The sequence below is a fragment of the Wolffia australiana genome, chromosome 11, assembly GCF_029677425.1.
Source record: "Wolffia australiana isolate 7733 chromosome 11, ASM2967742v1".
Taxonomy (NCBI): Eukaryota; Viridiplantae; Streptophyta; class Magnoliopsida; order Alismatales; family Araceae; genus Wolffia; species Wolffia australiana.
Window position 1 is genome coordinate 6,662,773 of NC_135845.1, and position 13,767 is coordinate 6,676,539.

Sequence of the window (13,767 nt, forward strand, 5' to 3'; positions counted from 1 at the left end):
TATATATATTTCTCTTTCTATATCTCTCTAGCTCTAAATCTCCTCGCTTTTTTTTTTCTCTCTCTCTCTCTATATATATGTATATATCTCTCTTTCTATATCTCTCTAGCTCTAAATCTCCTCGTTTTTCTCTCTCTCTCTCTCTCTCTCTCTCGCTCTCTCGCTCTCTCTATATATATGTATATATTTCTCTTTCTATATCTCTCTACCTCTCAGTCTCCCTTTTTCTCTCTCCTTATATGTATATATTTCTCTTTATCTCTCTACCTATCAATCTCTCTCTCTCTCTATACTTATATGTATATATTTCTCTTTCTATATCTCTCTACCTCTCAATCTCCTTTTTTAGTCTCTATATATGTATATATACTTCTCTTTATATCTCTACCTCCCTTTGTTTCTCCCTTTGTTTCTCTCTCTCTCTCTCTGTGTATGTATTTATACTTATCTTAATTTATCTCTCTACCTCTCAATCTCCCTTTTTTTCTCTTTCTCTATTTATGTATTTATTTCTCTTTCTATATCTTTCTACCTCTCTATCTCCCTTTTTTCTCTCAATATATATGTATATGTATATATATATATCTCTCTTGCTATATCTATCTACCTCTCGATCTCCCTCTCTCTCTATGCATGTATAATTATATATTTCTGTTGCTATATCTCTCTACCTCTCAATCTCCCTTTTTCTCTATATATATATGTATATATATTTCTCTTTCACTATCTCTCTACCTCATAATCTCCCTTTTTCTCCCTATATATTTGTTTATATATTTATCTTTCTCTACCTCACTACCTCTCAATCTCCCTTTTTCTCTATATATATGTATATATTTCTCTTTCTCTATCGCTCTACCTCTCAATCTCCCTCTCTCTCTCATTCAACTTACAGAATGTTATTTTACGGGACTATTTTTAAGCTATTCCCATTTCTTCTCTAATTCTATTTATGCTATAAAATGCTTAAGTTGAGCATGTGATCTCCAGGAAGTGGCATGGATCGTTATGATTCTGAAATCGACACCTTTTCTAATCCAATAATCCTGAATTGGGAAAATAGTGATTGGATATACAGGAAGAAAAATAAAGATATGCTTTTTGGGGCGATTTCTAGTTCTCTTTTGTGCATGATATATTTTTAAAGGAATTATCATTTTTCTTGATACAGCATTGATTCATTTAAATCCCACAATGGCACTTGAAATGCATATATGAACTAGGAATGGTCCTTTGGTGCGACAAGTGCGATTTTAGGTTGGTGTGTGGTCCACTTCAAATTTTCAGACAGCACATCGGACAGCGTTATGTTATATCGTACCGCACATCAGCCAAGGTCGTGTGCGGTGCGATTGTATGGTTTTGGGCTGGTTTTTTTTCCAAGGTTTTGAATAGGGATTAAGGGTCTGAGGGCTGCAGGTCTGGTGCTCTTCTCTCTCGCTCTCTCGTTCCTCTCTCTCTCTATCACTCTTCTCTTTCTCTGTGGTGCTCTTCTCTCGCTCTCTCGTTCCTCTCTCTCTCTATCACTCTTCTCTTTCTCTGTGGCGCTCTTCTCTCGCTCTCTCGTTCCTCTCTCTCTCACTCTTCTCTCTTGTTACTCTCTCTATCGCTCTTCTCTTTCCCTCTGGTGCTCTTTTCTCTCCCTCTCTCTCTATCACTCTCGTCTGTCTCTCTGGGCCTCTGGGATTCCTCTCTCGCTATCTCATTCCTCTCACTCCCTCTTTCTCTGGTTCTCTCCCTAGGTCTTCTCTCTCTAGTTCCTATCTAATACTCTCGTTTAAGACAATAGGACGACGCTCCTCTCTCTTGCGCTCTTCTCTCTCTGGGTCGTTCCTCTTTCATCCTCTTTCTCTCTCTCTCATCCCTTTCTCGCACTCAACTCTCTCATCCCCTCTCTCACTCTCTCTCTCTCACTCTTGTCTCTCTCCCTCTATCTCTCTGTCTCTCTTCTCTCTTTCTCTCTCACTATCCTCTCCCCTGTTCATTCTTTCCTCCCTCTCTTAAGTACGCAGCTCATTCCTCTCTCGTTCTCTCATTCTTCCCTCTTGCACATCTTTTGTCAGATTTTGTGCGATGTGCGGTCTGATTTCGTCACACAAATTTGTACTGCACATCGATCTGTGCTTTTCTGCGATCAAAAAAATCACACGTTGGCCCAAAAAAATCAGACCGGACCGCACAACCTTCCCTAATATGTACTAGATCACAAACATTGGGCAGTACAAAGAATACCATTTATTACCTTTTCTCAATTAGGCATCATCAGCTTTCCCTTAAATGTATGTTTATAATGACCCTCATAGTTAACAAGGAGCATGTTTGTGAATGAAACTGCAAAAGTCAAACTTATAAATTTCACATTTGAGGATAATGCACAAAAACATATTTTTCAAACGTATACACTTAAACATGTTTTTGTGAATTCATGTTTTTATCATCCATAACACTCATATTATTACGGTCTTGGTTCATATTTCTAATTAACAGTGAAGTCTTCTATGCTTTCATATACGCTCAAAAACATTTTTTATTTCATCGAAAAGCTAGATTTTTCTATAAAACCTAAAACATGCAAAACCCGTCAAATTGGGAAACAGTCATGGAATTATAATTTAGTTTACATAATACATAAGAAATTAGGGCTCAGTACTTGCATGTATTTCTAGTTGTGTAAACTTAAATGTTTTGAATTTATTTGCTCTTAATCACTTAAGATTTCCCTTAGCTCATGTAGATATCATGTGATATCTACATGAGCTTTTAATAAATGTTCAGAGATATTTAGAAATGCATTCCTGATACCTGACTGCATGAATTATGATGTCTAAAATCTTACATTATCAGTTAAGTTCATTAAAACTTTAAAATGAAGAGATTTATTTTTTTATTTATCATAATGATCTTTTTAACAATTGGATAATAATGTAAAAGATACACTCATGAATCCCAATATCAAGCTCTACTATATACTTTTATTGACCAAGATATTCTTTGTCACAAGCTATGGATTATCAGAAAATGTCATCCAAAGATGACAGGCTCCAAATTACATTCCCAAGTCTTAAGTACTATAATACCAACAAACTAATCTTATTGACATCAAGATACCCATTTTCCTTTAAATGAAAATTTAACCTCTTGTTTTTTTGTAGAGAAGGGGAAAAAACTGGTGGATTTTGTTTTCAATAAATTAATTAGCCCAGAAAAGTTAATAATGTAAAATAGAGCATACATTCAAACCATAGTAAATATCATCTAATGAGCCTGGTAATTGGACTCCACATATTTGGAAATTATGGCGATTAAATAACGTAGCATGTGTTGGAATAATACATGATACATCCTTGTTTCTTAAAAAAAACTAGTGATTATGTAATAAAGGATTTGATTATGTAATATGGTTGTCTACATTTAAAATATTTTTACTTTATTAATATCCAAATAATTGAACCTTTTTCTTTCCTCGCTTGGGCAGATTCTTCTTCACAAATCTTCATTTACCAACGGCCTACATACAGTCCAAACACATGAGCTATCTAAATATAGGCTTTTTCACTCTCCATTGGTATTATACCAAGCTTCACTAGATAGTCATTGCACTGACTAGAAATCCATTTTCTACACAATGTTGAATGATTCATGTCCTTGCGCTTGTAGGTCTTGAAATGAATCCTATAATCTTCAAAATTGATTGCATCTTCAACTACGCCTCTCACATCTCTTCTGTGGCGACATCCACCTTCGTACTCCCTCATCCCAGACAGAATTTCAGCCTTAGAGGAAAACTTTGTTCCTTGTTTTTACTAAGAGGAGATGAATATCAAAATTTTATCTTGATCTCTGACCTTTTGTCGTCTCTCAGTTTCTCAGTGATCTTTTTTCTTCCAGTTCACTCGAAGGTAACTATTCATGACATTTATGTTCCGTAGTATCAATTCAAATGACACCTAAAGAGGATCAGTTATTTTTGATATCTTAATATTTTAAAAATAAATCTGAGGATAAAATTTATGAAAATACAAATAATGATTTGAATATCATCAATAAAAACCTAAAAATTAATTTCAGTAATCGCATTGATCACTAACATATCTCAAAAAAATTCAAGGATAATACCATGGTCAAACTCAATTTGATTGTCACAATTTTATTACAAAAGAATGCTAACAGTGGCATATAATCTTGTAAAAGAACGGATCATAGGTTCACATATAAAAAGTCAGGGATTTAATTTTTTTTTGTTTTCATATAGTGTATTACCAAATAAGATTAGAACGGTAAACCAGATGCACAATATGACATATGAACTACTCTTGGTTGCCAAAATTCAAACAATAATACTGTCAATACAAAGCTCATGATCTATATAAAACGTCATGTGAATCTCCTAGGTTGATAATCCTAATCCTTTGAGCACAGAATGGCCTTTAATTGAACATACTGCGTTTTTGTAACTCAATTTTTTTATGAGAGCATCTTAAGTTCAGGACACAGATGTGGGAATTTCATTAATATAGATTTTCCTTGATGTGTAAAACAGTCTTGCTGAATATTTCAAGCGGATCTCTAAGAGCTCAAAAGAAGACATATTTCTTCCCCTTTATCTTGGATTCACACAATGACTTTTCCTTCAAGCACACAAATAAATCATATATTATTTCATTAAAAAAGGTTTTATGCTTTTACCTTCAATGGTTACCTTCAAAACATGTGGACCGATTAAGACACATAAAACACTCGTATTTACCCTTCATGCCTTAGTGACATGCAAAATACCAATTCAAATAACTAAAACAATCCTAAACATGTATCATTTGGGATATACCAGGAAATTTCAACTTAAATCCAATCAAAACATGGAATGGTGATGCGTCAAATAATGAAGTAATATGAAATTTTTATTGATTAAAAATTAAACATATAATGTAAAAATATCAGCCTATGGCGTTTTGATCCAAGAGAAGAGTAATTTTTATATGATTTTACAATAATTGTGTCAAGTCTCTTCAAAGTTGTTGGCTGATGGGGAGAAACATTTCATAGAGCTTAATGTTTTTGAACGATTGGAAATATGCTATATTTTTATATGATAATGGATTTCCTATTTGATGAAATTTTCGTGCTTTGGAATTTAAAGTCTGTGTTGACATTAAATACACATTAATGATGCACCAAGCCCAGGATGTTGACTCCTAGTAACTCTTCACTGAATATTAAAATTACATAGGAGAGACACTAAGACTTTGGTGGAATATTTTTTCTGCCGCAGATCATTTATGATATCCGCAATATATAAAAAATAGCAGTACTATAATTAAGTAGCATGTGTTATAACATCCAATGAAGATAACAAGAATATAACATATAAAAAGAAAAAAATATTTCACACATGTGGACTAAAGTTTCTTTCAAGGTCTAGGTGAAGATGGGCTTCACATCTTAAATGCAATGACTCTATTGCAAATGACTTATATAAATTTATAAAAACATAAATTTCGGGCCCATCATTTTTTAACTCACATTAACCAAAACTACACACTGAGGAGAATTACCTTTTCAGGCCATGTGTTTAAGGAAAAACGGAAAAGATGAACATGTGTTTAATGCTACAGACACATTGAGGAGAATTTCACTCACACTTGCCTTGGTATGACGCACCAGAGAATTTATCTCAAATGAATGTATAAGGAATATTTATGAGACACAAGTTTTGATGTCTTGTACCACATAATGTGTATATGTGTTCTCAAAATTGAGAGGAAGATGGAAAAGCTTGTCCCACATAGAAAGGTTATTCAGATAGACATCAATTTATGTTCCTGGACTAAGAAATGAAATATTATATGACACACTAGTCTAGTTAATTTTTTACGTTGATACTGTACCAAGTTACAATCTCTTCTTCAGAAATATTGTCTATTGTATGGAAGACCAGTTTATGTACCATTTGGAAGTCCACATGTTTCACAACACTGCATTCCTGATTTGTGGGGGCTGGGCCAACTTCCCTGCCTTAAAAACTCCCTCTTAGGTATTACCAATTGTGATATTCCATCCTTAAGTTATACATTACTCTTTCAAATTATGGTGATTAATATGATTGTATTGTGCTGGAGAGATGACCATAGGATGAATGCATATCATTATAACTGCATGCAGGATTTTGTTTATCTACAATCAAAATCTTTCCTGACAGAACCCATACATTGTCCACTAGGACTGCCACATTTAAGCTGTTTTAACCCCAAAAGTGTAATTTTGGCTGTTAAATTTCTTTTTTTAGTGCAACGCATATATGTTAGCATTTCCACTACCTTCACTCCTCAATCCACCTCCTTCATGCTACCAGGCCTTCACTCTGAGAAGAACTGAAGGAAAAAAAGCCAAGGCAGAAAGAACAAGGAATAAAAACATAGTTAAAAATATGATATTATTGATCTTAAATCTTCACTCTCTACGTACAAAGATAGATTTAAAGTCATAGATTGAGGTAGGGATAAATAATGTTATCCTTTACCTTTTTTATCAATGCACAAATACCGAAGTAATTGACACTCAGACAACCAAGACAAGAGCATGTAATTGTTTTGTACTCAGATAAAGATATATTTTTTATTATTTACTGGATTGCAATTCATATTTAATTGAGAGGGAATATTTCACATGTTTTATACTTGATAAATTAACAAACCTGAAACGAACCCAATCCAAGATGTTCATTGAATACAGTGGGAGGCAGACCACAACACAACGGAAGATATGTGACCAAAATGTCAAAGAATCCGTAAGTCACAAATAGCTTTGGGATTTGTAGAATATCACATAGCTTTACATGTACAACATGTAAAACATGTCTTAACAAAAGTTATCTGCGTTTTGAACTTTTTATTGCTCTTGGAAATTTTTATTAAAAAATTGAGAAAGGAGCAATGCTGCCAGTGGCACCACCCAATCCGAGACCTCTGAAGATGGAAGACATGGGAAGGTAGAGCAGAACATAGCAATAACATTATCTTAGCCATGAGATGAATACTTGTGAAAAGATATACAAACAACCAGCAATAATGAAAGAAATTGGGCAAAAGAAGGGCACACAGATTGGAACCCAACAGTATGTATGGACCTAGTATCCTTTAATTACATTACACATGGAGATTGCAAGTTTTTGGAATACCAAAAGTATAGAATAATCCTCAAAAATGTTCCGTAATAATTTTCAAAATTCCATCTCCACCATCATTTCATGAAGTCAACCCCAGGAATAAACATATCAAGAAAGGGTAGGTAGCCTCTGTCAAACTAAAGAATTGTCAATGGCAAAGCACACAGAGATCTTGTGGCCTTCCTTGGTTTGCTCTCCTTCAAATTTCTGCCAAGAAGTAGCAGTTCTGAATGTGCTACTCTACTGGGCTGAACCTTCACCGTTATCCATGGATACATCTGCTTCATCATCAGCATCAGCTTCCTTCACCTCCTGAAGCATCTTCAAGACCTGCCATGCAGTGGGACGACCCTCCGGCGATGACCGTACGCAAGCAATGGCAACGCCGATCAGCATCATCACTCTCTCGTCCTCGGCGGCGCTGTCGTCCCTGCCCGACCGCACCCACGCCGCCAGGCCCTCCGGCGAGCCAGGCAGCACCTGCGGCGGCGGCCTCCCAGCCAGGAGCTCCAGGATCAGCACACCAAAGGCGTAGATATCTGCCTTGGCTGTGACCTTGCTGCCGCGGCCGAGCAGCTCTGGGGCTCGGTAAGCCAAGGCGGTGCCGCTGCCGTCGCCGGAGGGCTCGATAAGCTGGGCTAGGCCGCCGTCAACGAGACGGGCTTCAAAATCATTCCCAAGGAGGACATTGGAGGACTTGACGCCGCCATGGACGAGCCCAGAGGTCTGATGGAAGCAAGCCAGCCCCTGTGCCACATCCTCTGTAATTTTCAGGCAGGAGGTCCAGTGGAAGGCAGTGGACCTTGCTGACTTTGACCCTGAAAGCAAAACCACAGACCTCTTATCACTCTTTATTCTGAAACTAGCCAAATTCAGCCATTAGAATTCTCAATTGTAGATGGAGAAAGTGGAGAAAGTGGAGAATTGGAGGAGAGGTTACCATGGATGAGGGAGAAGAGGCTGCCATTGGGCTGGTAGTCGAAGACGAGGAGGCGCTCCTCGTTGGCCTGAAGGAAGGCGCGGAGCGGGACGAGGTTCGGGTGGCGGAGCCGCCCGACGGCCTCCATCTGGAGCTCAAAGGCCTCCTTCCCGGCCAGAGACAGCCTCCCTTGGTCCACTCTCTTCACACTTACAGTCAGATCCTCTGCCACCACAGCCTTGTAAGTGCTCCCCACAGTCCCCTTCCCCATCATGTCCGCCGCCGCCCTCATCAGCTCCTCCACCGTGAACGCCGCGGCCTCTCCAGCGCAGAAGACGAGCCCCCTCCCCCGGCCCGGCGCCGCCATCGTCTTCCTCTCCTCCAATTCCCCTTCCCCTCCACTGTCAAACAGCAGCCCCTGGCCGCCGTCCGTGCTCTGAGTCTTTCCCTTGTTGAGCCCGGCGGCCCGCGGTGACGACAGCTTCACGGGCCGGAAGCGCCGCCCTCGCCGCCGCCTTGCGAGGGCGCCGCACACCGCCGCCGCCCCGATGACGAGGACGGCGCCAGCTGCCACGCCGACAGCGGCGGCAATTCGATGGCGGCGGCGGCTCCCCGGCTGGAGCGCGAGCCCGGCCGGGGTGTTGGTGGCCGGAGACGGCGCCGGGGCCGGGGAGGGGACGAAGGAGGCGGGGCCATGGCACGGCCTAGCCACGACGCGGCCGCAGAGGCCCGGGTTGCCGGCGAAGGCGGCGGGGCCGGCTCGGAGGAGAGGGGCGGTGGCAGGGACGGGGCCGGAGAAGGCGTTGCCGGAGAGGTCGAGGGCAGCGAGGGAGGACTGGTTGAGAGGGGGGATGGGGCCGGAGAAGGCGTTGTGGGAGAGGTCGAGGGAGCGGAGGCGGTGGAGGCGGAGGAGGGAGAGGGGGAAGGGGCCGGAGAGGCGATTGCGGGAGAGGAAGAGGGCTTTGAGGTCGGAGAGAGAGGAGAGGTCGCCGACGGGGCCGGAGAGGGAGTTGTTCTTGAGGCTGAGGAGGCGGAGCTGGGCGAGACGGGCGAGGATAGAGCCCGGGAAGGGCCCGCGGAGGCGCAGGCCTTCGAGGACGAGATGGGTCACGCGCCATTCCCCGGCTAGGGGAGAGCACCGCACGCCGGGCCAGCGGCAGGGCCCCGGTCCGCGGAAGGCTAGCCCGCGGTCCGGGTCGATGGCGGACCGCAGCGCCAGCAGCGCGGCGGCGTCGGCGGCGGCGCCGCCGCCGCTCGGCGCCGGCGCCGGCCCCGCGCCTTCAGCGAAGAAGAAGAGGAGGAAGAGGAGGAGGAGGGTTGGGAGAGAGAAAGGGGAAAGGGGAGCCGCCATGATAGGAGATGGGGAGATTGGGGAAGTGGGTTTTTGCTAGGCTGCCGTGTCTGGGGATAGAGAGAGCAGGAAGATGAAGATGATGACCGTGGGAGCTGGCGTCGCCATGGCTGGAGATGGAGAAGCTCGACTAGCTTGCCATCTCTAGAGAGAGAGAGATGGGTCCGGAGAGGAGCTCCTGAGGAACGAGGAGCAGGAAGGAGAAAGGGTAAATGGGCAGCAGCTGGCGTCGGCTGGAGTGGACAAAGACGAATAGCGAGGAAGAAGATGTGTATATATTTAGAGAGAGAGAGAGAGAGAGAGAGAGAGAGAGAGAGAGAGAGAGAGAGAGAGAAAGGTAAGTTGCGTCAGGTCACATGGAGGAGCGGGATGGGGGGGTGTCATGAACAGACGCTTGCTCTCTCTCTCTCTCTTTCTCTCTCTCTCTCTCTCTCTCTCTCTCTCTCTCTCTCGCGTCTGGTTTTTTACCACACCTTTAATGCTGCTTGTTTTACCACTTTCTGTCCCTTCACTGGAATATTTGTTTAGGGTTTGACAAGAGATCACAGGCAGAAATTTAAGGAGGTTGAGAAACTGATGTAATTTGATGAAGAATCTGATGATAGAACGGATGATTTGACCGAGTAATTTTCTGTAGAGTCCTCTCCCTTATCGTTATGATGACAAACTAACAAAGTATAATCACTATGATACAGCTAGAGAAGAGGCATTAAATGTAGTCCAAATTATAATTGGGTTAATATCACCTAATAGTCCAAACTACGTCGAAAGTCAGCGATCTAACCTTAGCTTTTTTTTGGTACGGTATATCCCAAACTCACTAAGTCGTCTGTGATATATCTTGGTGATGACGTGGAGTCCATCGTGGCTGCCAGGTGGATCGTCGACCAGTTTTTGACCTGGCGGAACCCACCTGGCAGCCACGCTGGACTCCACATCATCACCAGGATATATCGACCTGCCAAGGATTTTTGGGTAAGAGAGAGAGGGGCATTCTAGAGAGAGAGAGAGGCGGGCTTGAGAGAGAGAGAAGAGAGAGAGAGGTTCTAGAGAGAGAAAGAGAGGCATTCTAGAGAGAGAGAGGCATTTTGTAGAGAGAGAAAGGGAGGGAGAGGCACTCTAGAGAGACCCGACCAAATCGAATCGCGCGGGAGAGTGCGGGAAATATATGAACAGAGAGTGAGAGGGGGGGAGAGAGAAAGAGAGCGAGGTTTATCAAGGATTCACGAGAGCGAGCGGGAGGGGAGAGGGGCCATATTTTCCTTCACTCTACGACGGAGATTATCCTTCACTCTACCCTGCTTCGAACGCCGCTGTTCGATCCTACAAGCCATCCTTCTCTCACGAAGGTTGTTTTACTCCATTTTCTTTTGATTGGAGCACCGTCGACTTTCTTCCCTAAATGGTCGACCGTGGTTCAATCTTCACAAGGCAGTTTTCTGATTGCTTGAAGGTGGCGGTAACCTGGTAAAGTCAATCGACCCTTGTATTTCGTCATCTGTGAAGAGCATTTGTTTAATTTTTTTCCAATTACGTTCGTGCATCTCTGTGGATTTTGTCCTCATCACACCCATGAATCATTTTCAAGGCAAAATTTGGTTCTTTTTCACCTTTCTCAATACATTTCTTATTATCTCGCCTGACGTAGAGTGGATGTAATTTCTGTTCGTTTCTTCCATAACTTATCGGTGGACTGTAATTCAACTTTTCCCTCTAATTTCTCATTGCGAAGAGTCGCCTCTCAGTCCTTCACTGCCGGACTTACGATTTTGTCATGGGCTCTCATAGGTATACCCCGATGTTGAATTTTTTATTATTTTATCTTCTGACGAGTTGATTTTCGGCTTCACTGGCTTAAGAATTTTTGATTCAATATGGAAAGGAACATGACATTGCATTCATGGATTAGAGGACAACGATGGAGCAGTGAGAAATTAGTTCTCTGTATCTTGTGAATTGAGATTGATGTTGGCATTGTCCTCTTCGGATAACAGATCGATCAACAACCATAGCACTACTGAACCTCGCTAACGGGCCTCAACATCCCAACAATAATAATGTGTCATATAATAATCATAATCAAACTCTCTGTTTCTCTCTCTAAAATTTATTCATCTTTTCAAAACTATCTCCCTCTCTCTTAAATTGACCCCTCTGTCTAAAAAACTAAATTTCTCATTTTTATTCTATTGCTTGATTTTGTTTTATTCTATTGCTTTTTGTTATTATTTCTATAAAATGTAGTTCAGTTTTATTTATTTTTACTTCTTTTTTATGTTTATTTATAGTTTTGAAACCTCGCATTCCAAATCATTTAAGGTCTGATCGGATTTAAGGTCTGGTTCTTCATCGTGCAATGGTGCGCTCACTCACTATGCTTCTCTTAGGTTGTCTCACAAGTCAAAGTGTAAAAGAATGTAAGTTTTCCCTCGAGAATTTAAATATATTACATGCATCAGTTACTATTTCCCATTTTTTTCTTTAATAGGGCTGATGACGAGAGAAGAGTGTTTGGTTCTATTTATGAAAGTGATGCAGATTCGGAATATAATCCACGTGAAGAAAACGGGGACATTGATGTGTATACAAGTGATCCCGATGGATATTCAAGTGAAGAATGGAAGGATGAATCTGCTGGCCGGGGATATAGAAAAGAAGAAGTTCAGCAACGAGTGTCTATTGATGGAAATCATAGTGAGTACGCTGATTCGGATGATGAGATATTCACTCCCAATGAGTCTGATGATGAGGGTGACAATAGCAGGAACGTCCACAGGGGCATAAAGTATGATCCTAGATGCCCCATGGAGAAGATTATATTTCAATTAGGCATGAAATTTGAATCACCTTCTCAATTTAGGACAGCTCTGAAGAACCATGCTATATGGGCTGGGTTCAACATCAGGTTTTTAAAGTCTGGTGAGCAAAAAGTTGAAGTTGTTTGCAATGAAGATTGCCCATGGAGGATATATGCTAGTTGGGATGGTATGAAGGAGGCTTTTGTTGTGAAGACTCTAAATGATACTCATAGGTGCAGTAGGGCTCCGAGGAATAGACAAACCGATTATCATTGGATTGCAAACCACTTCGTAGAAAAAATTCGACTGCATAGGAATTGGAAGGTGGTAGATATGATGAGAGAAATAAACTAACAGTTTGGAATCATAGTTTCAAAGCATACCTGTTATAGAGCTAGATCTGCGGCGCGCAAGATACTTGCAGGATCATTGAATGAACATTATCACTTGCTTTCTACTTATCTTGCTGAGTTAAAGAAGGTTTATAAGAGTAGTACTTTCGAGATGGTGCTTGATAGAGACATTCCTGATTCTTTGGTTAGGTTTAAGAGACTCTATATATGCTTTGATTCACTTGCAACAGGTTTTCTTGAAGGTTGCCGACAAGTCATTGGTTTGGATGGATGCTTTTTGAAGATCGAACTGGGAGGTCAATTGTTGAGTGCTGTGGTCAAGGATGGTAATAATCAAATGTTCCCTATTGCTTGGGCAGTGGTTGAAGGGGAAAATCGAGATTCTTGGACTTGGTTTATTCAACTGCTAATGAGAGATTTAGGAATTTCCGACGGTAATGGGTGGACGATTATAAGCGATCAACAGAAGGTACATAACTAACTCGTTCATAATATTATAATTCTTTGAAGTCTCATTGATTAATGTGGAACTAATTTATTGCACTAATAGCTTGATGGTCTCTCACACTGTGCAGGGGCTAGAAAATGTAGTGGCATATCTGTTACCACATGTGGAGCATAGGAATTGTTCCAGACATATTTATGTAAACTGGAAGAAGAAGGGGCATTCCACTGGTATACTGAAGAACCTATTTTGGAATGATGTGAAGTGCACGACTCATCAAGATTTCCAGAGCATCATGGGACAGATGAGCACATTGAAACAACAAGCCGCACATGACTTTGGGGATATAGGCATAAAGAAGTTTTGCAGGGCTTACATCAGTGAGTCGCCAAAATGTGAGGTGATCGGTAATAATGTTTGTGAGTGCTTCAAAATTATATCATACAGTCTAGGTCAAAACCTATCATAGACATGCTAGAAGATATTAGAGTTCTTGTCATGGAGAGGATAGTGAAGAAAAGGGAGTTATTTTCTGGTAGAAGTGATCCATTATGCCCTTGGGTAAGAAAGTTGGTGGAAGAGAACAAGTTGAAGTCTAGGACATGCACACCTAGACATGCAGGCCAGTATCAATTCGAAGTTACAGACTTCGAAAACAGATTTGTGATTGATTTACCCAAGAAAAGCTGTAGTTGCAGGTATTGGAATATAAGGGGCATTCCTTGCTCCCATGCTATTG

At 41.3% G+C, this 13,767-nt stretch overlaps 1 protein-coding gene across 1 annotated transcript; it reads right to left on the minus strand.

The window, feature by feature from the left end:
• Window positions 1–7,162: 7,162 nt before the first annotated feature.
• Window positions 7,163–9,665, minus strand: LOC144709474 (putative inactive receptor kinase At5g67200). The gene is made up of 2 exons (XM_078583038.1): window positions 8,103–9,665; window positions 7,163–7,980 (listed from the first exon to the last, which is right to left on the minus strand). Exons 1-2 carry the CDS (start codon window positions 9,430–9,432, stop codon window positions 7,403–7,405), a joined length of 1,908 nt encoding a protein of 635 aa, XP_078439164.1. The 5' UTR covers window positions 9,433–9,665; the 3' UTR covers window positions 7,163–7,402.
• Between the last annotated feature and the right edge of the window lie 4,102 nt (window positions 9,666–13,767).

What these genes read in the sequence shown, in the direction of transcription:
- LOC144709474 (XM_078583038.1), bottom strand. Translation starts at nt 9,432, where the DNA reads ATGGCGGCTCCCCTTTCCCCTTTCTCTCTCCCAACCCTCCTCCTCCTC. An exon ending in CCTCTTCTCCCTCATCCATG is followed by an intron (nt 7,981 to 8,102) that starts GTAACCTCTCCT and finishes TTTTGCTTTCAG; the next exon opens with GGTCAAAGTCAGCAAGGTCC.